General features: G+C 41.0%; 1 protein-coding gene across 5 annotated transcripts; it reads left to right on the forward strand.

The window, feature by feature from the left end:
- The first annotated feature begins 267 nt into the window (after window positions 1–267).
- LOC146523167 (uncharacterized) lies at window positions 268–22,525 on the forward strand. 5 transcript variants are annotated; one of them, XR_014871403.1, is made up of 21 exons: window positions 269–600; window positions 2,194–2,274; window positions 3,192–3,336; window positions 3,435–3,562; window positions 3,866–4,101; window positions 4,656–4,729; window positions 4,859–4,959; window positions 5,070–5,296; window positions 6,312–6,415; window positions 6,507–6,608; window positions 7,844–7,959; window positions 8,355–8,590; window positions 8,715–8,758; window positions 8,853–8,968; window positions 9,624–9,859; window positions 10,116–10,225; window positions 12,701–12,816; window positions 13,183–13,418; window positions 14,189–14,295; window positions 14,520–16,727; window positions 17,101–22,525. XR_014871403.1 is itself a non-coding variant. In XM_085144796.1 (20 exons), exons 1-20 carry the CDS (start codon window positions 384–386, stop codon window positions 15,616–15,618), a joined length of 3,795 nt encoding a protein of 1,264 aa, XP_085000922.1. In that variant the 5' UTR covers window positions 268–383; the 3' UTR covers window positions 15,619–22,525. The 5 variants fall into 5 exon arrangements, 4 of the variants coding, with proteins under 4 accessions (XP_085000922.1, XP_085000910.1, XP_085000930.1 ...); XM_085144796.1 differs by having other exon boundaries at window positions 268–600; window positions 13,183–13,382; window positions 14,520–22,525; XM_085144784.1 differs by having other exon boundaries at window positions 14,520–22,525.
- The last annotated feature ends 895 nt before the right edge of the window (window positions 22,526–23,420 follow it).

Below are 23,420 nucleotides of genomic sequence, written 5' to 3' on the forward strand. Positions count from 1 at the left end.
GGCACTCTAACTGCATTTCCATCACAATAACAGCAGTTTTTAATACATATAATAGGTAGAAATCATGATACATGTAGATTGTGCTCTGAGGGTTACTTAAAAAGGTGTCGCCCTGTGTTTTCCTGTAGCTTAATTGTAACTTTATTGTAATTATATTGCTCCACTTTCTGTAGAGTATGCAGGAATATTATTTATAAAAAAAAAAAATTTTAAATTAAAAAATTTAGTATGGTCTTTTTCTCGTTTGAGGTTCATGTTTCCAGCCGGGCAGCATTTGCTGTTGTACGTCGCCTGTAGTGTAACAACCGTACCGCACGTTCCCCCGCGCGCGTTAATTGTTTCATCTCCGGTAAAGAAGTGAGCGGGACCCACAGAGCCCCACCATGGAGCCGGACTCATCCGACCCCAATACGTCCAAAACCGACATGCTGAGAGGAGTCATCGCCGAGAAGCTCACCTTGGCCGCCCGGGAGATCTTAGCGGTGGTGGAGAAGACTGTAGCCGACTACGAGGAGGAGGCTGTGGGTTTCAGACAGGAGATTGACCGGCAGAGGAGATTGCTGGAGCTCCTGCAGCCTGAAGTCAAGTTAGAGGCTTTAGGTCTGTGTGTGTGTATAACAGAACAGTGTGTTGTTTCCTGCGGAGAGAGCGAGAGCTCGCGTAATGACGAACCCCGTTTAGCCCATTGACATTCGAGTATTCATCTCAAAACCTGATTATAACACTCCTTAATTTGGTATACATGTAACACCCCTGAGCCATGTCATATTTCAGAATTTTAAGTTTTTATTGGCTCGTGGTAATGTCACAGAGCTAGCCTTTGCTTTCTCTTTAAGTGAAATCCGATGGGCTTTTAAAACCTTGAAATGTCGTTTAAAGTCAGCTACAGCTGCTATAAAACTCTCTCTAGAATCGTGACAGAGTCACAGAGTCGTCGGGACTTAAAAAACCCATCCTAGTGACTGATTTAAATAAACATTTTAAATCGTTTCCCAAGTTGCGCCGCTGTTCCCGAATCAAAACAAAGATGGCGGCCTGCCGGCTACATGGACACACTACGGTGTTTGTTCAAGCGCTGTGGTGCGATTTTACAGCGCTTGCCATGACCGTTTCTATTGAAATTTATTTAAATCAACTATATAACACACAGCTGTGCTGTGAAACCAGCCGTTTTAAGCTCCCAACGTATATAATGTTTAGATATTAACGTAACCTTTTTTTGGGGGGCGGGGTGTTTGTTTTGACTTCGTCGTTCATCTTCACATTAATGTCTTTGCGAACCTTCACATAAGCATTGACTTCTCTTGCTAATAATCACAGTCCTTTTTTTTTTGTAGACACCCATTTTTTTTAGAACATATCCCTTATATATTAATATTTAATTTTTTTACAGCTGTCTATGTTTGGATCTGGCCTATGTAATGAAACGGGATATCCTTATATGTGCTCTCTAGCCTTCAAGTCTCTGCGAGGGGCATCCAATAAGAAACAACTTGTTTAAAAAGGACTTGTGTCACTCAAGAACCTCTAGCAACCTGCCAAGGAACAGTCATGTTTCCCTAGGAACCAGTTGTTGCTAAGTGGTTGTCAGCTGGCCTGTGTCCAAGGGTTGTTCCGTGTATGTTGTTTGTGTAATAAGCTTTGTCCACGCATTTGCTAAAAACAGTTCCACTTACCCTCTGACAATAAAATGTATGTAAGTTGGACCTGACCATTCTGGCTATATCCACAAGGGGTTGAAACAACAAGTAGCTCCATGTGCTTTGATTTGGCAGATTTGACACAAATATAAAGAGACTTTTGTCTCCTCCTGGGATCATACTGGGAATCTTTGGCGTATTAGGCCAATGTAGACACCACTACACTACTGGGGACACCTGCAAGTGTAAGAAAAGGACTTTCCCCTGGAAACACCTGCAGGCACGCAAAAGCCTGTATGGACACCAAATAGCTGCCATATGTGAGAGCTATTTGAATGTGGGAATCCTGGAGTCTGCAGTTTGTTTACATGTAAATTAGGTGAATCTAAAGCTTAACTCATCTACTGCTGTGACTCAAGAGAATGAAACAGGTTGCTCGTTAATCAGCAGTATCATCTGCGCTCATAAGAATAAGAATAATTCTGACGTGAAATCTTTTCTTTGATTGTTTTGCTTTATTACTTAATGACACTAAAATGCTTCTATGGTGCAGATGACCAGCAGCAGTTTTCCCTTTGTGAGGCTGGAGGAGGTCGATTACCAGAAGATCAGGAGCAGCACAAATATGAGCCGAGTATGACTTTTAACCTACTTTGATATATGTAAACAAAGTTGTCATATTTATATTTGTAATGGATCAAGACACACAGAAACATAAGAGATGTTATTATCTTTTCTTTCTTTCTTTCTTTCTTTCTTTCTTCTTTTTTTAAAAACACTGATGTTCGTTTGTATAAATACAGTTCAAATTAGATGTGGTGTACTGCAGGGATCCACTCTGGGACCCCTGTTGTTTCTGTTTATGTCATTTGGTACTTTTTATTTGACTTTGTCAAATGCATTACTGTAATGAACAGTTTGTTGGGCATTATAACCTCCCAGTATTTTTCTCTTAGTAATAACTTGAATTAACTGAGTTTAATTTGAAGCTGAATTTCAGAACCAACAAAACTTCCCAAATTTGAGACATAAAAGACTGATAGAGAGAGTTTTTTAGCGTTCAGGTGAAAAATATTTGACTGCAATTTGACCCCAGTCAATGGACAGTTTCAGTTGTAATCACATGTTCACGCACTGAAGGGGAGAGTGTAATTAACCGTCCTACAGAACTGCTTTAATGTTCAGATAATGGTTGGTTCAAAGCTCTTAAAACTGCGGTTCTTTTACCCTCGTAGGTTGTTTTTTTTGAGAAGTGTTGCTGTTGTTGCTGATAAACTCAGACAAATGTGGACATTATCTTAAGTACAGCTTGAAAACGTTAAATATCAGAAAGATTGGCAGACTAAGTAGTGATAGAAGTGTTTGTTGGAGCCTCATATAATTATTGTTTTTTAACAACAAACAAAATTTGAAGACGAGAATTTAAGTAATAGTGTTTCTTCCTCTTCCTGACGCGGCATGTTAACTGTTGTTTATTCATGGTTGCACATTTGTACGATTAATGCTGTCATGTGGGAAAACTAAATAAATAAACTTTGAATTTGTTTCCAGGGGTGGAGGACAGCCAAAGCCTGGGATTCTCAGGCTACAGTGAGGAACAAATAGAGGAAGACGAACATGAAGATGAGGATGAGGAGGAGGAGATGGCACAGCAATGTTATGAAGCAGCACCACGGTTACAAGATACAGACACACTGTAAGTGTACAGACACCGCTCTGTGTGTGCGTGTGCTGTTGTAACATTTGTGACTCATTGGCTGATCTTGAGGTTATTTTGTTCTTTTCCTTTTTTAGGCTCGTGCCTTCCACGGTTCAGACTGACAGACGGAGAGCAGACAGACCTTGGATCAGTGAAACGCAGAGTTTCGTGGACCTCAGGATCCGCATCTTGGACTCGATGATCGACGTGCTTTCAAAGAGGGGTGAGTGTGAGAAAAATGTAAATAAATAAACCATTACTGTTGCATCTTTAAGGGTTTGGATTTTACTCTGGATGTTTTTTCCCATATGATTTTAAACTGAGGACATGGAGTTTTATGGGCAATGTGACTGCTGCAGATACCTCATAATGTATTTCAGCTTATTTGGAGCATTTGTAAAATACAGCTAAAGCACAGGAATGAATAAAAAGTCGCGTTTTTTTGTTTTTAATCAAAGCCTGTAGTCTGTGGGTGAAGCTTTTCCTGCAGTCTAGATAAAAACTTGTCTTTCCCTCTGCATCACAGTGTTTCAGAAGTACCCACTTCATGAGCTGCAGTGTCGTCGTGGCCTTCAGGAGGCCGACTTCTTGCATCTGCTTAGGTCAACCTTCCCCCAGCTGGCTGCTGATGAACCTTTTGACGTTTTTATAACTGACAACACCAGAAAGCTGCAGCCTCTGAAAATAGACTTGTGGACTCCGGAGGCGATCGAGAGGACCATCAGGGCAAATGGGAATTCTGCCCTCTACATCCGCCTTAAGGTAAGGTGCCTAATGTGTGACGCCCTCGCTGGAGTTAACTTCCTGTAAACTATGTTCTTGACTTTGCTCGTTGCTCTGATGGTGTCTTTTGGAGAATGAATCATTCAAGAATAAAAAGGCTCAAACTCAAGGAATGAACCAGTGTTGTGTCTACACAGAACAGAGGACTTGGCGTAGAATCAGTTTTAGAATAGATCTGCAGGCTATTCACTACCAGCAGCCTGTTTCAAAAACACAGTTTGTTTTCATTTCTTTAGTTTTATTAAATGAATCTATGAAAAATGCCAAAAGTAAAGCATTTTTGCGCCAACAAGGTGATTCCTGAAGAGCTGTTATGGTAAAAAAGGTGTCATATCCCAGCATGGTGTGTGGTGAGATACAACAGTGGGCATCCACAGCCATCTGTAGAACACAGTGGAGGCTCTGTCATGATGTGGGGCTGCAATCCAGCCAGTCTAGTTGGGATCTTCTCAAAGAATCGCGAACAGTCCTGCAGTCTGAGTTGTTTTTGCGCCATTTTTCTAAAGAAAACTGTCAAAACATCTTTATTTCAGAATCAGCAGAGTTTAGAAGCTGAAGAGGAGCTTCAGCCATTGCACGGAAATAAAGATGCTGCTGAGCACATGAGGTACCTCAAGTATTCAAACGCTGCTGTAAATAACCAGTAAATATAGAGGACAAAAACAAACAGATACATCGTATATAAAAGGCTAAATAATTTGTTATAATGTTGTTTTTGACTTCTTTACTCTTTCAGGAAGAGGGCGGGCAGACCTGGGTTCAGGAAAACACAGACGCATGTAAAGATCAGAATCCGCATCCTGGGTAAAATGAAATCTGACGTGCTCTCAGCCAGAGGTGCGCCCAATAAAACCTCCAGTTTGGTGTCTCTTTGGAAAAACTGTGTGTCTTTGTGACTGTGAAGTTAAATAATAAAAGCCTGTCCATGTGTGTTCATTGTTTTTCAGTCTATCAGATGTGCCCGCTTCATGAGCTAATGTGCCCTCGGGGTCTACAGGAGGCTGACTTCGTGGACCTGCTGAGGTCCACCTTCCCTCAGCTGACTGCCGATGAACCTTTTGACTTCTTTGTGACTGACAAAAGCAGAAAACTGAAGCCTCTGAAAGTACGGTCACTGACGACGGAGGAGGTGGAGAGGGTTACGAGGACTTCTACGCTCTACATCCGACTGAAGGTGCTGATTCACAAAGGCCTTTGTCTGCTGCTGTGGGCGACTGTGGCTCAGGGGGTTGGGAAGCGTATCTGTAACCGGAAGGTCGCCGGTTCGATCCCTGGGCTCTCTGTCCTGGTCGTTGTGTCCTTGGGCAAGACACTTTACCCTACTGGTGATGGTATGGCGATATGGCAGCCTCGCTTCTGTCAGTCTGCCCCAGGGCAGCTGTGGCTACAACTGTAGCTTGCCTCCACCAGTGTGTGAATGAATAGTGGCATTGTAAAGCGCTTTGGGTGCCTTGAAAAGCGCTATATAAATCCAATCCATTATTATTATTACTAAAAAATCTTAGCAGACAAAGAAATAATCTGGTTTATTGTCTGTCTTTGTGTTTTCTGAGAATCTTGAGCATTTAAATAGGTTGTAAAACTCCACGTGTGACCAGTCAGGAGTGCCATTTGTACGGTGGCCCTGAGAGGCCAAACGGACTGCAACTTAAGAAAACACCAGCAATAAGAAAAACGCTGCAAAAGCACACAAAACATACAGAAATAGAAAAAACTAAAACAGAAATAGGAAAAATCAAATTTCCAAAAACACAAGGGAAGTGTTTCTGGGGAGACAATAACCTGACAGACCAGTTGCAGGAACCAAAATATGCTAAGAACTGCACTGGGAGACACTTAAAAGAAGTGGAGGATCTATCGGTTTGCGAGGAAAGAAAAGATGAGAGTTAAGTGTGATAGCCTAACTATTAGCCTAAAAATCCATCATCAGTATTAAATGAATCATGATAAAACACACCTAGCATGTTTTGGGTTCCTGCAAATTGGTCCGTCAGGTTATTGTCTCCCCAGAAACACTTCCCTTGTGCTTTTGGAAATCTGTTTCTTTCTATTTGTGTTTTGTGTGCTTTTGCAATGTTTTTCTTGTTGCTGGTGTTTTCTTAAGTTGAAGTCCGTTTGTCCTCTCAGTACATTTGCATTTAACTACACAGACCAACAGTACACCACTAAATCTTTTCTTTCTTCTGTAGCCGTCGAAGGAGCTTCAAGCCTCAGCGAAACAGTTCCTGAGTGTAGGAGATGTTTTAGCTGAAACTCTTCCATTGACCCTAAAACCAACCAGAAAGAAACCCAGGTAAGTCAAAACCTGACTATAATAAATATTGTCTAGTCAGCAATCGCAAACAGATCTGTAAAAGCCTAATTTTAAGGTTTTGCATATCAAGACAGGATGAAAAACAAATTCAGTCAGGCTGTGGTCTGCACTTGACTCTGGTGACTGCAAAGTGGCCAAATCATCACCCCACTGTGCCGACTCTTGGTATGAGGTGTGTGTGAACTTTAACGTGTGACTGAGGCCCTTGGGAGTCTGAGATGGAGCTTTTTGGTTTCCTGTAGTTTCTCCGAGCATTGCACAGTCTGACCTTGTGGTGAATTTGCTAAGGCATTCACTCCTGCGAAGATCGGCAGCTGCTTTGAATGTTTCCACTGTAGAAAATGAAGCAGAATGATGGATGTTAGATTCTTTGGTAACTATTTTTTCTCGCAGATACAGTTTCTTCTCTAAGATCGTTGCTGATGTTTTTCCTCCTCAGCATTCTGTTAACACACACCTGAATGCTGCGAACCATCAAACTGCCAAAACCTCTGCTTTCATTTAAGTAAAATGCATAACGAGACAGTAGGGCTGTGCGATATGACCAAAATCTCATATCCCGATATAAGACATCTATCGTCCTGATAACGATATAAATCACAAAAATTTTACATTTTCTGTAAATTCTGTGAATCTCGGGCAGCTCGACCTGCGTGAAGTGTTTCCAGCTGGGCGTCGTGTAGCTGGAGTCGAGTGTTTTAACTGATGCATGAAACTATACATTTTTAGACATAAGTTGTAACGGGCGCCGTTACATGGCGTGCTGCGGGGAAAAGCCTGTTCTAACGTTTGAGTCTAAGGTTTATTTTTTAGCAACTGACGGCTCTTTTTTGCTTCTCATCCGTAAACTCTCTGCATACTACTTCACATGAGTCAGTTTATTTTGAAAAGTCTCAACAGGATCTTGAGCTTTATTGTGAAAGGTTTACGTGGAAAATAAACATGCGGACATGCGATGGTTTTACCGTCGTTGTTGCTAACGACGACAACAGGCGCTTGTCCGTCCGTAGTGTGGTTATATTAAATATAAGAGAAAGAGAGAACTTTAAGAAATTAATATAGGCACTACAGTGACATCAAAACGGTGAAAAAATATTGCCGTAAACAGTTTATTTTGCGACACCACGAAACAAACGATAGCGTAAAATGAAACGATAGATGTTTTTATGTCGTCATCTGATATATATCGTTATATCGAACAGCCCTACGAGACAGTGTGATATGTCATGTCTAGTAGTTCATCTCAGGTTGTTAAACCATAACGACCCCGTCATTTCCTCTTCATAATTAGACACAAGTATCCAGTAATCATCAGCTGCCACATGTGAAAACTTTTCCGTTTAAGCTTCTCTTTCATCTCCTGATTTTCACCTTTAATTTATATTCCTTGTTTGTGTTGTGTCTCAGAGTACAGTCTGCTAGGAGGAAACCTACCAAATCTGAGCTCAGTGAGCCATTCACACATGTGGATTTCAGGGTCCGGATCCTGGAGGACCCTCTGATGGAGGTGCTCACACCCCAAGGTAAATTTAAAGCTTTTAGCTCTGAGGTCACATCTCCAGTTCCTGTATGAGGTGAGACAGTTTGTGTCTCTCTGGAAGCTTTTCTGCTGAGACTCTGAAATGTTAACAGTCTGTCTATACAGAAGCTCTGTGAGTGCCTGCAGGCTTGTACAAAATCAACACACGGGTCTGAGTCATGTTAACGTATTAATCATATTTAAAGAAATTTCGCCTCAAATAACATTGGGTCATTTTAAACCAAATGACTGTAACTGATATATAACTGTGAACCTTTTAGATTGTTCTCGGTAATCACCGGCTGGGACTGTGACCAGCACAAGCTACAACAGCAGTATATCCTCTGTAACTCGTGTTATTAGTTCAGACTCTTACCTACTTGGCTTTTGTGTTCCCAGTGTTTCTGAAAAGCCGCATTCAGGAGCTGCGGTGTCCTTATGATCTACAGGAGGCTGATTTCCTGGAACAGCTGAGGTCTTCCATCCCTCAGCTGGCTGCAGGTAAACCTTTTGACATCCTCACTGCTGACAAAAGCCGGGTACTGCAGCCACTGAGTGTGGACACGCTGACACCGGCGGAGATCCACAGAGCCATCACCTTAAGGAGAAACACTACTCTCTTCGTCCGACTGAAGGTACCGTGTAAACTTGAGACCAAGTATTTGATCTGTCGGTCATAAAAATAAGGACAGTGTTGCTGTTTTTGGTGGAAACACTTAAGATACAAACCTTTTTTGTTTTTACCTTCTGGGGGAACAGGGAGCCAGTCCGTCCACCCCAAATCCAACCAGACTGGACACCAGGTGAGTTAATGTTAACAAGCCTCAGCTGCTCATTAAGCAATTTAATCTCTCGTTTTATCGCCTGATCTCCATCACTAATGTTATTGTGTCCCAGAGTTCAGTCTGACAAGAAGAACCTGGGCAAGCCTCAGCTCAGTCGATCAGACTCCCACGTAGATCTGAAGATCTGCATCCTGGAGGACTCTCAGATGGAGGTGGTCGCACCCCAAGGTAAATGCACAGCTGTTACTTGTGTGTCCAGAAACGGCTTCAGTTGCCATCCATACACAGCAAGCTTGTGGATGCTAGCAGACAGCAGAGCTATTGTCCTCTGCCCGTCCTTAAAAATGTAAATGTAAATAATTAACTTTATTCCTTGTGCTGTGGTGACACGGCATGGTGTGGTCTATGACAAGTACTGCATATTGTATATTATTCGAAATGGTTTTGTGAAATTTTCTTTCAATGTCAACTCTGACTTTGGGCAGTAACCATGAAGGTCTAATGGTTAGCCACCCTAGGTACTCATGGGTCTACTGTGGATGCTAGACTGCTAACAGACAAGCAGACAAACTGAGCCGATTACATACTGCTTCCCTGCGGGGCAGGAATTACCGTGGTCTTGACTTGTCTAGTCTTTGGAAATGAAGCAGTCTTTAGAGACCAGCAGAGTGGGTTGAACCTGTAAAACATGAATGAGAAATAAAAAAGTCTGATTTAACATTTTCATAAGAGCCCTGACTATCGTTGTTTGCTTCAGTTCAATAACAATAAATCAGCCAAAGAGCTTCCTAGCATCTTTACTGTTTTTAGTTATGTGTTGTACACGTCATGGATAACTGAACAAGCTGTGACTGAGTGGATTCATTTTTCTCTTTCCTCTTAGTATTTCAGGACTACCCACTTCACAAACTGCGGTGTCACCGCAGCCTGCAGGAGGACGACTTTCTGGAACTGCTGAGGTCCACCTTCCCTCAGCTGGCTGCTAACGTACCTTTTGACATCCTCACGGTTGACAAAAACAAGAAACTGCAACCTCTGAATGTGGAGTCACTGACTCCAGAGCAGGTCTACAAGGCCATTGATTCATCAAGGATCAATACCCTCTTCATTCGACTGAAGGTACTGTGACTCACTACATTTTAAAATACTCCTACTCGACACTATCCGGAAACCTTTAAAGAAACTACACAAACAACATGTACAGCAAGTACAACATTGCTCTCTGGTACAAAAGTTAAACTAAAGGTGGATGCCCTTATGATGCATTGAAGACTGTTTTCTGCTGAAGCAAATACATTTTGTGATTTTTTTTTCTTTTTTTTTTTAAATTATTATTTTTTATTTATTTATTTATTTTAATACGAAACTCTTTCAGGCACCAGAGAAAGTCCAGGTTGGTGCGAGGAAGCTTGAACACCTGCAGAAAAAAGTGGACACAGCTACAGAGTCGTCATTTTTACCTGAACAAACTGTGATGCATGGGAGGTGAGTCGGTCAAACTATCAGTCTTAGCCGTTCAATAGAAATCAATAAAGAGACAGGAACATACGTGTGATGATGCTTGAACCTTCAAACTCGCATGTGGTCGTGAGTGTTAGGTAGTAACTGAAGAAACAAGACTGTCACTGAAAGCTGCTGCACTTCAAGGCACCAGCATACTGCCAGGTTGGTCGCTGCAAGTGCCGCCAGTGATGTCGTCACCCAGCCGAATCCATTTATGCTCACTGTTACGGCACAGGAGGCGGCTTTTTTGTTTTGGTGTCCTCACTCAGATAATGTCAACACTGTGTTGCAGGATCTCACTCTGTATAATCTGTGACTTTGAGCTTCACTATTGATTTATCATTAAAACAAAAGTAAAAACCAACATTTCAACCCTGGAGCGGCAGCAGTACAGCTAGACCTAGTGACAGCAGCTAGTATATCAATTTGATGTCAGCTTTTTCATAATTTTACATAAATTCCTTAAGGATTAATAACATATCCTGATTCTGGCCACCACACAGCAGGTATAAAAAGGCCCCTAGATTTCAAAGTTGAGGTGGTATCTTCACATGGAGGTTCCCTGGACCTTGGTGTTACCCAGTAGGCCATAGAAAACATACCTGTGGAAGGGTGCACTTTATAGTCTCCAGTTCTGTCATGTTTATGTAACCCTGGTGAGATTTACAGCAATCAGAAGTACAGGGTTCTTTGAATGCATCGTAGTTCTTGTTTGATAGTTTAATTTCCGGGCATGCCCTGAAGGCATCATCTGCAGCTCGGTGCGCGCGAAGGTGTGGTGTAGGGGAACAAAGACGGCAAGGAAAAACTCCATGCTGCCGTGGAGCACGGTTTTCCAGTTGAAAGAGAGAAAAAAAGAGGTTCAATTAACATTTGTGAGAGAGCTGTCGTTAGCGGTGAACCACAGACGGGTACCTACCTCGAAGGAGTCGGAGTGTTTCTTCGAACTTTTTGGACTATTCTGACTGGGTTTTTTTTGAGGTACAGTTCCATGTGTGCCAAGTGAGGAGCTGGTGTCGTGGGTCTAAGACACTGTTGCTGCTGTGGAGGCCTTCTGTGTGTCAGGACGCCAACACGTGGATGCCTGCCGTACCAGGAGGGCGGTAGGGAAAAACAAAGGGAAGCCCACCTGAGAGATACTTTATCATTTTCTTTTGCTACTTTTCCCCCGCCTGAGATTCAGGTCGTTTTCAGTTCTTAACCCAGGGCAGTGGGTAACTGAATAAACTGACACCATAAGGAACTGGACACTCACATGCTATTTTCTTTTCTTTTTTCCTTTTCTTGGGGTGTTGAAATATTGTGTTTCTTGTCTTAAATCTATTTTGATTGTTCAATTATTTTTGTTATGCATTTGAGATGGTTACTGCATTTAAAGGTATCCCTACATTGAGGATGAGCAAAGGGAACTGATCCAAGGAATATATATATATATATATAAAGCAAACTTTGTTTCACAAACCTGTGGTTGTGCGTGTTATGTGGGTTGGAAGTCTTATTGCTCTTACAGAGTTGCTACCGCCAATCTCCTTCCCAAACCTAGATTCGGATATTGTAGACATTGCACTTGGGCGAGCAGTATAGATCATCTCTTTATAGATAGAGGGACACACGTCCAGGTTACATTTAGAAAAGTTGTGGTATTCACTGATGTACAATCACTGACAGTGAGTTGGAAAAATATTGTCAGTATTCCTGTGCATCAACTTTGTTGGGGTACTTTAATGCTCCAGTCAACACGACCTTGTTCCTTGGTGTCCTCCACCACACTGGCCAAAATGGACTAAATAATGTGGGGGGTTCATTGATCCAGTCAGTTGCTGAAGATGGTGTGGATGAAAATTAAAACGTGCTCTATCCAGCTTTTTTGTGGGTTGTTCTTGGTGTGGAGTGGTTGGTAGATATGAAGACTGTTCCAAGGTGGTTCAACAATGGGCCCAGTTCAGGAGCTCAAGGACCTGCTGCTGAAGTCTTGGGATCTTGATGGTTGTAAAGGCAATCTCTGCCTTTGTCACATGACCATCTGCTGGTTTGGGAACACCCTGGCATCCCCCAGAAGACATTGAGAAGGTAGCCAGGGAGCTCTGCTTAGACAGCTATTCCAGCTTCTCGAACTCAGTTCAGTGGTAGAAGATGTATGATGGATGGAGGAAACCTCGCTTAATCTAAGGAGCTTGGAAAGAGACTACGATGACCTGGATGACTGAGAACCTTCAGAGACACTCGCTTTTCCAACTTTTGCGGTCTAAGAAAAAAGTATTTTTTTGCAGATTAAAAAAAATTACTGAACATTGTCTTACTCTGCTGCAGTGACAGGACTTAAATTTGAAGCTAATCTTTACTGCTTTCGGAAATATTTCTCACATTTGTTCAACTTATTAAAATAAATAAAGGTAATAACTGTAAAGGGGCCAGTGTAACGCTGTGGTGTCTGTCTTTAATGTTATTGTTTCCCAGGGATCAGTCCGACAGGAGGAAGCCTGGTAGGCCTCGGATTAGTCAATCAAGCTCCCATGTAGATCTCAGGATCCGCTTTGTGCAGGACTGGGATGTCAATGTGATTTCACCTAAAGGTAAACTTAAAACTGCTCATTCTGTGTTCAGATTTGTAACAAATGTGCACTGGTATGTATTTTTAGGGCCATACCTAAAAATTAGATTATTTAGATATGTGTTTGTTTAGGTTTTCAACTTTCAGTGTCAGGATTTGGAAAATTTGGCAAAGATGGACAAAGTTGCCTTTAGGATTGCTGTCACTAGGGTTTTATATCAAATTTATTTTTAAAAAAAATCTGTAGGAGCCTAATGCAGCAGTAGCTTGTAAGGTGAGCTGTCTCTTTTTTTCTTGTTAATGTTAGTACAGTCAGCATACTGTTCGTTGTGTTTGTCTCATGGATAACTACCTGCCTGACTATTGGAGCTTCTCTGTTTCTTCTCAGTGTATAATAAGTACCCGCTTCATTACCTGAAGTGTCCTCGAGGCCTGCAGGAGGCCGACTTTGTGGAACTGCTGAAGTCCACCTTCCCTCAGCTGGCTGCTGATAAACCTTTTGACGTCCTCACAGCTGACAGGAACAGGAGACTGCAGCCTCTAAAAGTAGAGCCATTGACTCCAGAGGAGCTGTACAGAGCCATCAAGGCGAGTGGGAACATTGTCCTCTTCGTTCGACTCAAGGTACTGCATCTGACTGGGTAGATATTTGTGTTGTCCTTCAGAATGTCTGTGAAAGATCTAGATAGATTAATTGACCAAAATCAGAGCTTAAAGTCTAATAAGTCCAACAAAAACTGTGAAGTAACACTGCTCTCTGCTTTAAATGTGTGTCCTTTATTCTACAAAGTGCAAATCAAGATGCAAACTGTAAATTAATAACATTCACCTTCAAAGGAAAGGTTGCATCTTAATGCTGCAGTCGGCAAAAAATTTCAAAAGGTGCAACTTTGAAGGCACATGTTCTCCAGTTCTTTGCATCACATCTTTCACAATTTTACTACCACTTAGCAAATATTTGGCAAGTGTTTGCAGACAAGTTGGCTCCTTCTGTGAGGTCTACTGGCAACCAAATCAATTGTAGGACATTTTTGTTCCAGTATTCATTTCACAAATGTCGCCTGCTCAACAGCAAGTACCCTCTAGCAACCACTAACCAACCAACTGAAGTAAAGTACACTTTTCCCTAGCAACCAGTGATTACTAGTCTCTACGCCTCTGTGACTGATGCGTTTTATATTTGCCTCAGAAGTCGGATGTCTTGGACTGTGAAGTCAGGGTTAGTTCAACTTGAGATGTACATTCCAGTTGAAAATTCCGACTGGGAGCTCTAAAATTCTTACTTCTAGGTTCAAATGGAAATAATCATGGGGCCTTAAAAGTTATTTTGATGTATGCTCACGTACCAGAGGTTAATGTTTTCTAATTCGACTTTGTTTTGGATATTCACGCAGGCACCTGAGGGAGTCCAGACTAGTGCGAAAAAGCTTGACCTGAAGAGAAAAGTTGACGGCACTGAAGAGTCTCCGTCCTTTACCAAGCAAACTCGGCTGCACATGGGGTAAGCACCACCTGTTAGATCCAATTGTTAAAAAGTCTGAGGTTTGCTGAAAGAGTCTAACTGGACAGATGGCTTTTTATGAAACATTCACTCCCAATCAATTCATGCTCTGTGGTGTTAGAAGATGCTACACAGACAGCACTTTGAATATCTCAACTCACCAGTAAACTGTTTGTCATTAATAACAACAATAAACCCTAAACTTTAAATTTCTGTTCCCACAGAAGCCCTCATCAACCGGAAGAAAATCCAGTGAACATTTTCTCCAACAGCTCAACATCACGTCACAAAGATGTGGAGCTGAAGGAATCTGAGGGTGGTTTGGAGTACACTGGTCTCTCGACCTTGCAATCTTTAATACTTTATGAACACAACGAGTTGAGTGATGGGCTTCCCAATGGGAAACCAAACATAACCAATGATCATCTGGTGAACGGTGAACCCGAGAAGACAAAAGGGAATCGACGAGTCAAACATTCAGTCATCCGAATAAAGAAGGCAAAGCAGAAAATGTTGATTCATAACAGCGAGGCTCTGCTGTCCTGTAAAGTCTGCCAGATTTTACGTGGGTCGACAAACATGCTGATCAAACACGCCTGGAGTCATGTGGACGAGCGAGAAAGGCTCTGTGGAGTGTGTGGAGAGCAGTCAGTGTCTGCAGAGCAGCTCAGGAGTCATCTTCAGACTCACCAGAAAACGCACACCTGCAACATCTGCGGGAAGTCCTTCCTCACCGTCGTCGGCTACAGGGGTCACCTCGCTCGACACAAGGGAAACACGCCGTACAAATGTAGAACCTGCCACAAAGCGTTCCCTGAGAAGTGGGTGCTGAAGAACCATGAGTCCCGGGTCCATGCAGTGGATAAGCCACACAGAAAAAACTTTTCCAAGTTGAAGCTCAAACTTCACCGGCCAACCAATCATGCTGAGGGGAAGCCACACAGCTGCAATGTGTGTGGGAAGCGTTTCCGCCACCTGGATACTTTGTCTCAACATGTGGCACTTCACTCGGGTAGCACGGCAGCCACAGACAGACGGATCCATACAAAGAACCACAGCAGGGAGAGGTTGTTCGCTTGCGATAAATGCAACAAGAAGTTCTTTCACAAGTCAAACGTGGTGACTCACATGAGAGTCCATACTGGAGAGAAGCCTTACAAGTGCACACACTGTGGGAAAGGTTTCAGCCAGGGCCACTGTGTGAGAAGACACCTGCTGATCCACCAGAAGAAGAAGTACCACCAACAAACAGAGCAGCTTAGTAGGGTTGAAACTGAAGACAGTTATGCTAAGGTGGACGGCATGCCCTCTCCCCAAAAATGAAACTAAAATGTGGTGGGTGTGTACAGTAGTGACCCAGAGGGGGAAAGATGTGCCTCACCCTCAATACCAACCGATCTCTGGGGAAAGTTAGCTTATAGGTTTCTAGATAGTTAGAAGGTGAGTGTTCAAGACGGCCCAGGCGGTAGGCGGCCAGTTCAAGGGATGACAGTGGTTCCTGATAACGTCACCAATGTAAGAGGGTACCATCCATTTATTCCATGTTTTCTTTCATTTTTTAACAGTGGGCTGCTCTTTTATTCTTACTTAAACTAATGGTTACGTTCAGTGTTCTTTACAATGTCAGAAAGGCAACTTCTCAGGATCAGCTGAGGCCTTCGAATGCCTTGATTTGTTCAGACCAAAACTCTGAGACCCAAAGGTTATTCAGTTTACAAACAAAGTAAATATTGAGTATTTTTTGTGTTTACCAATAAAACTAGTGCTCTTAAAGCAGGTAGGGCGTTATCTTTTTTGGCCAGTATTAGATATTTGCCAGTAAATGAAAATTTAAAATAAAGAAATAAGTACATTAGTAAGTACACATAACAAATGTTATTTTTTGTGTTTCAAGTGAAAAATAAAAAATATCACCTGAGATATTAGAATATCAGTTACCGGTATCATTCTTAAAACTCCAATATTGGTCAGGTTCTAAAAGTAACTTTTTGCATGTAGTGTCCACGAATTTTCCAAGTTCCTTCGCTATGGTTTTTTGTTTTCGACAAAGATTCAGCATATTAAGGCGTGTTTATGCTGCTATATGATAGCAGCAATGTGGCAAAGGGATATCAAGGAAAACAAAATAATGGTTAGCGACTCAAAGGTTAGAAGAACTAAAATGTAAGGTTACTATGGTAAACAAAGCCTAGCTTCCCTTTTTTTGGATATAATTTGAGCTGGAGGAACCTTTAGTCCTTGGAAAGATCCTGTACTGCGCTGAACCTGCGCTGGCGTTTACCTGCACTTGTGAAACTGAGTTGATTGTGATAAACCTGGAGCTATTAAATCTTGACCAGCAGTTACTTTGAAACTGGGGAAGGACAAAAAGACTTTAAAACTGACTGAGTCTACACATGAACTGCCAGAGCTGTGAAAATGGGAGAAAAAAGGTACATTTCCACCTATTGTCAAAAGAGCTTGCAAAGAAAAGCGTCTGGATTTCTTTAAGTTACTTGAAGACGTTTCACCTCTCATCCGAGAAGCTTCTTCAGTTCTAAGGTCAAATGGTGTCGATTGGGACCCACACCCAGTTTCACACCTTGGCTCAGGCGATTAGAGGATCATCAGGGGGTCCTTTTGTCCCTCTGTGGGGGGACACTCCCACTAGGTTTATATCTGGGACTCTCCACCATTTGACTTTAGAACTGAAGAAGCTTCTCGGATGAGAGGTGAAACGTCTTCAAGTAACTTAAAGAAGTCCAGACGCTTTTCTTTGCAAGCTCCTTTGACTACGATGACCTGGATGACTGAGAACCTTCACAGACATATTTCCATCTATTGTGTCAGCATAACTAGCATTTACGGAAGTCATGCTAATCAGTACTCCACCAAATGTTATTAGTTACTTTTCTTGAGAATGAACATGGTGCAGATTTAACTCAGTACTACAAACAAAGCGTAATGGTACAGGGAAATTAGTGTTTCTGTGACTTTTGGAGGGAAGTAATGGATTGATGCTAATCTGCAGGAATTGTTTAATATTTTTCATACACATTCAGATGATCTTGTTCTCTGTTTGCACTTTTTTTTAGATTTACATATTCTTTAAAAAAAAAAAAAAAAAAAAGTACCTCTGTGCCCTAAAGATTACATTATCTCATTGTCAACAACCCCCCTGAAAAAAAATCATAGGACTCTAGCTGTCCTGTTTTTACTACATGTAGACCCCAGGATTAATGATAACTATAGTATCACAATAGATTACAAGTTTAGGGACTGATACTTTACAAAAAGCACTATCCATATAGTGTTCCTTAGCAGTCTAAATGGTAAATGGACTGGTTCTTATGTAGCGCTTTTCTATTCTGAGCACTCAAAGCGCTTTACACAACTTGTACATTCACCCAAGCACTTCTTTTTTTTTTTTTTTCCAAACGCTGTATGCGAAGTGCTTTCTATCTAACATTCATACTCCGATGGATGCATCGGAATATGAACGCGGAGTTAGTATATTTCCAAGGATATTTGGCATGCAGATGGGAGAAGACTGGGATCAAACCATTAGCCTTCCAGTTAATGGTTTGTGGTCACCTGCTCTACCATTTGAGCTACAGCCATCTCAGCCAGTCTAGTGTCCACAGTTTTCAAATGTTGTGTGATGGTAGATACCAATAACAGCTCAACATCAGATCAAGGTCACACCAAACTTGAAAATCAGCGCTATGTTACCCACGTTTTTTTTGTTTGTTTTTTTAAGATAGTCTTCAAGCCTTGCAACAATATACTAGGTCTTGAAGGTTAGCAAACCCTTTTACCTTGACTTTCATGGTTGGCACTCAAGGTCAAAGTCTTCTTAAAAAATTTCTTCAAGAAACCATACCGAGTATGATTGTATGATTTATGTTTTCTTTTCTTTTTTCCGTTATGACGCCATAGCAGACTGACACCAGCGTGTTTTAATAAAACATCAAACATAAACATTGTAGTATATAATCCTCACTTTTTGGGAGGAGTTGCGCTCTCTGAGTGCTTTGTTAAAAAAAAAAAAAAATTACATTTTTTAAATGTTGCACGTGTTGTTGATACCAGTAAAGAAAACATTGCTGCATTGAATACTTTCCAATTCCAAAAGTTTAATTTCCTTATACCACTGCTCATTTTCTATGGGCTCAAGTTGTTTTCAAAAATATTTTGTGCTTGTAAATCAAATGTGTAGTTGTGAACTGAGTTTTGTAACCTTGTAAACCAAAATTTCTGAAAATGTTATGGTTGTGCATCTATACAGGGTGGGCCATTTATATGGATACACCGTAATAAAATGGGAATGGTTGGTGATATTAAAGTCCTGTTTGTGGCACATTAGTATATGTGAGGAGGCAAACTCCTCAAGATGGGTGGTGACCATGGTGGCCATTTAGAAGTCGGCCATCTTGGATACAACTTTTGTTTTCTCAATAGGAAGAAGGCCATGTGACACATCAAACTTATTGGTAAAGTCACAAGAAAAACAATGGTGTGCTTGGTTTCAACATGACTTTATTCTTTCATGAGTTATTTACAAGTTTCTGATCACTCATAAAATGTGTTCAATGTGCTGCCCATTGTGTTGGATTGTCAATGCAGCCCTCTTCTCCCACTCTTCACACACTGATAGCAACATCGCAGGAGAAATGCCAGCACAGGCATCCAGTATCCGTACTTTCAGGTGCTGCACATCTCGTATCATCACACCATAGACAATTGCCTTCAGATGACCCCAAAGATAAAAGTCTAAGGGGGTCAGATCGGGAGACCTTGGGGGCCATTCAACTGGCCCACGACGGCCAATCCACTTTCCAGGAAACTGTTCATCTAGGAATGCTCAGACCTGGCACCCATAATGTGGTGGTGCACCATCTTGCTGGAAAAACTCAGGGAACGTGCCAGCTTCAGTGCATAAAGAGGGAAACACATCATCATGTAGCAATTTCAAATATCCAGTGGCCTTGAGGTTTCCATTGATGAAGAATGGACCCACTATCACTGTACCCCATATACCACACCAAACCAAAACTTTTGTTGTTCCAGCAGTCTTGGAGGGATCCATCCAATGTGGGTTAGTGTCAGACCAATAGCAGTGGTTTTGTTTGTTAACTTCACCATTCACATAAAAGTTTGCCTCATCACTGAACAAAATCTTCTGCGTGAACTGAGGGTCCTGTTCCAATTTTTGTTTTGCCCGTTCTGCAAATTCTGTGCTGCAGTAGCTGGAGTTTGTAAGGGTGCCATTTGTGAGTAGCTAATATCTGCCGAAGGGATGTTCGACTAATGCCACTCTCCAGTGACATGCAGCGAGTGCTACGCCGTGGGCTCTTGCTGAATGAAGCTAGGACAGCCACTGATGTTTCTTCATTAGTGACAGTTTTCTTGCGTCCACATTTTGGCAAATCCAACACTGAACCAGTTTCACGAAACTTAGCAAGCAGTTTGCCAACTGTAGCACGGGAGATGGGTGGTCTCGTAGGGTGTCTTGCATTGAAATCTGCTGCAATGACCCGGTTACTGCGTTCACCAGATATCAACACAATTTCGATCCGCTCCTCACGTGTTAACCTCTTTGACATGTCAATGGCTGTGAACAAAGAGAAACTTGTAAATAACTCATGAAAGAACAAAGTTACGTTGAAACCAAGCACACCATTGTTTTTCTTGTGACATTACCAATAAGTTGATGTGTCACATGGCCCTCTTCCTATTGAAAAAAAACAAAAGTTGTATCCAAGATGGCCGACTTCTAAATGGCCACCATGGTCACCACCTATCTTGAGGAGTTTGCCCCCTCACATATACTAATGTGCCACAAACAGGACTTTAATATCACCAACCATTCCCATTTTATTACGGTGCATCCATATAAATGGCCCACACTGTATATTAGAATGTGTGTTTGTATAAAAAAAAATTACACAAGTTACACTTGTTGTTAAGGTCTAGTTATAGATACACAGCAATAAACAAAGTGTAAAACTTTGTGCTCAAGTTCTCTTGCTGTGTGTGAGTTTCAACTTACAAATATGAATGTTCACCCAATTGTTCTTCCTTTCAGCTGGTCAATGTCATGTCAATCACAAATTTAACAATCCAATCAGAGAACAGATGGATGTGGTTGTCGGAGGGGTGCCTTACTGAGCCTCAGGTCCTGGAAGGGTGATGGTCCTTTCACGTGCCAGCCCAGCGTTTTCCTTCATCACCACAAAGGAAAACATTTTGTGCGTGTCCGAGTTCGGTGAAATTCTATAGATGCACCAACCTAAAATGTTCAGATATTTTGGTTTACAAGGTTACAAAACTCAGTTCACAACTATGCAAAATATGTATGAGCACAATTTGAGCCCATAGTTTTCATTGAAAATAAACATTTAGTTCATATTTGGGAGAGTTGTTGACAATAAGAGAAATACAGATGATCACCAGATGCCATCAGAAGACTTTTCTACGGGAAGTTTAACAAAGTAAATGTGATTCCGTTCATTAGTGGTCCCTCAAGGGTTAAAGTCCTGTTTATGTTATTTCATCTTATTTTTATAAGAAAATGTGAGTTTGTTGTTACCCGTTTCAGATCTGAACCTTTATTTATCTTTAGTATTTCAGAGTAATTTGTTTATGAAGGTAAAAATAATTTTGCTGGATGAGTTCTTTGCTGTTTACGTACTAGTCTCAAGAACAAAAACTATTTTTATGTTTACAGGAGATGTTTGATAAGTTTTGACCAGCTCTAATTGACGCCGGTTGTATGAAGGTTAGTTTTATATTTGATCATTTTACGGTAAATGTTGTTTTGGTGGGTTGTTTCCTATGTTGGACCTCGGTAAAGCAGGCCTACAGATCGGCTTGCACCTCTTTGGCAATCAGCGGTAAGTAGTGCAACCCGACTGTTTGCTGGAGGTTTCTGGCTGTTGATGGGTGAAATTGTTTGTAAACAGAGCGCTGCACCGAAAACCACCTTGTGAGATTTCTTTTGGTGACACTCAGGTTGCCACAGTCTCACCAATTAATATGGGAGACACCGGTTGTAAACTACTTGCAGAGTTGTTTTAAAACTGAAAAGTTTGCCTCTAAAGAAAAAGCTAACTGCTCCTGTAAGGTGCACCTTTTATTTTGAAGATGAATGGTCTGTCTCAGTACAGCTTGGGACTTAGTTAGCAAGTGTTTGCAGACCCGTCTGTATCTTCCATGCAAGCTGAGGGAAACAGCAGAAATCTGCTAGTGACCAAAGCAATCACAAGCAGGTTTTTGGTGCCTCACTGTGCAGTCTTTCCAATGAGTTTCATGCAGACAACTCCCAGCGTCCTCCACGAACCACTCATCAATTGACTTACATATGGTTTACATATGTTGGTTGGCAACCAGTCTGTATGCCTGTGTGACTGAGGTCTTAGTTATAGTTGTTTTGAATTAATTCAGAGGCCTGTATCACAAAGTTCGCTGTACTAACAATGAACAAGAACAAAGTGCCCAAATGCAAAGAAAGAAGAAGTGAAAAAAAATTCAATAATGAAAAGACAACATTGTTTCATTTGTGTTATTTAAAGGTTCATCAACTACAGTTGACCCCCAGTAACCACATGTGAATAGTTTAAATCCACAAATACCTGAGATCCCTCTAAAAACACCTATAACTGCCTATTTTAATAGTTCAAACACCAAATATAACTTAAACTGTCATCCTAATGAAGATAACCTGATAATACTGAACTGTGAATAGGTGGGGGTCGACTACACTACTTTGTAAGTATGGCAGATTATTTGACAGTAAGGAGGCATATAACTGATGATTCCTCTGACTCCATATTAGATTGACAGTTCAGACTCTCATGGTGTGATTCACACTTAAGGACTCAAAAGCTGCTTGCTGCTGCAACATGCTGTGAAAAGTTGTTTTTGACATTTTTACTAACTGCAAAGCCATCCGGTGGGCCGGATTGGACACTTCGGAAGGCCGGTTCTGGTCCACAGGCGGTGTGTTTGACATACTCGCTACAGATATTCTACAGGGAACGTCAAATTGTTTCCAGAGTCTGTGAACACCCTTGCACCGCTCCCGCAATCTGTGGGACTTTTATCAGCACACAGTCATTTTAAAACTCTTCGGGGTTAGTCATTGTGAATGTCGTCCTGCTTGGATTGTCTTGACTTTTGTTTAATGTGTAATGTCTTGTTGGTTTGTTGTTGAAATTTGGATTAAAGTTGTTATTTTTCCACTTCATTATTTTACCCTGTGTGCACAATTGTTTTTTCTTCTATTAAACATTTTATTGGAAAATATTCTAGTTGGATCAATATTGTGACAGTGTTTGAGTTTACTGCAGTAATCCCACCTGTGCAGAATCTATCAAAAGATTGTGTTAGGGGGTTAGGGTGAAAAGTAACTTCATAAGAAGCCAAATTTAGATCAGTGCGTTGAGCGGGTGACCACATGCCATACAGCTGAGAGCGGCCCGCCCGGTTTGAGTCTGACCCGCAGCCCCTTGCCGCATGCTTTCCCCTACTTTACTGTCCTTTCTTCACTGAGTCTATCAATTTTAGCTGAAGAAGTCCAGAAAGAAAAATCTGTTAGACAGTTTTCAGAGATTTTATGTAATAAAATGACCTTCCTGTTTACTCTTAATTCCTCTCTATAATTTCTAATTAAATTGAAGTTTCTTGTATTAAATCCTAGATTTATATGTCAATGTGAATTTAAAAGTACAACTTACACTATACCCATTTCATTTCAAATCATTTACATTAAACACCTTTTTGTTCAAAATTATACTTTCAAAATACCTTAAAATGTGAAATTTAGTTTAAATAAAGTTATTAATATTTTAATATTTAAATATAAAATGCAATTTATAAAATATTAATTAGAAAATACCTATGTTAAGAGTATTTTTGTGTTATATATTAGCTTATGTGATATAGTGTTAACTTTTCATTTTATTGAATTATTGAAATAATTTTTAACTGTTTAATGGAGAACATAAAAATAATGACAAATATGTTAATTTGTTTATTTGTTATATTACTTTTAATATAGCCAATTTAGTCTAAACCATTGGTTGTTAATATTACTAAACTAAAATTTTAATGTTTGTTTTAATTATTTTTTATATTTAGTAATG

Source organism: Neolamprologus multifasciatus, chromosome 3 (assembly GCF_963576455.1).
Source record: "Neolamprologus multifasciatus chromosome 3, fNeoMul1.2, whole genome shotgun sequence".
Classification (NCBI taxonomy): domain Eukaryota; kingdom Metazoa; phylum Chordata; class Actinopteri; order Cichliformes; family Cichlidae; genus Neolamprologus; species Neolamprologus multifasciatus.

Coding starts and splice junctions, on each gene's coding strand:
- LOC146523167 (XM_085144784.1), top strand. CDS start 384: ATGGAGCCGGACTCATCCGACCCCAATACGTCCAAAACCGACATGCTG. Junction 4,960..5,069: donor TGACGTGCTCTCAGCCAGAG/GTGCGCCCAATA, acceptor ATTGTTTTTCAG/TCTATCAGATGTGCCCGCTT. Junction 7,960..8,354: donor GGAGGTGCTCACACCCCAAG/GTAAATTTAAAG, acceptor TTGTGTTCCCAG/TGTTTCTGAAAAGCCGCATT.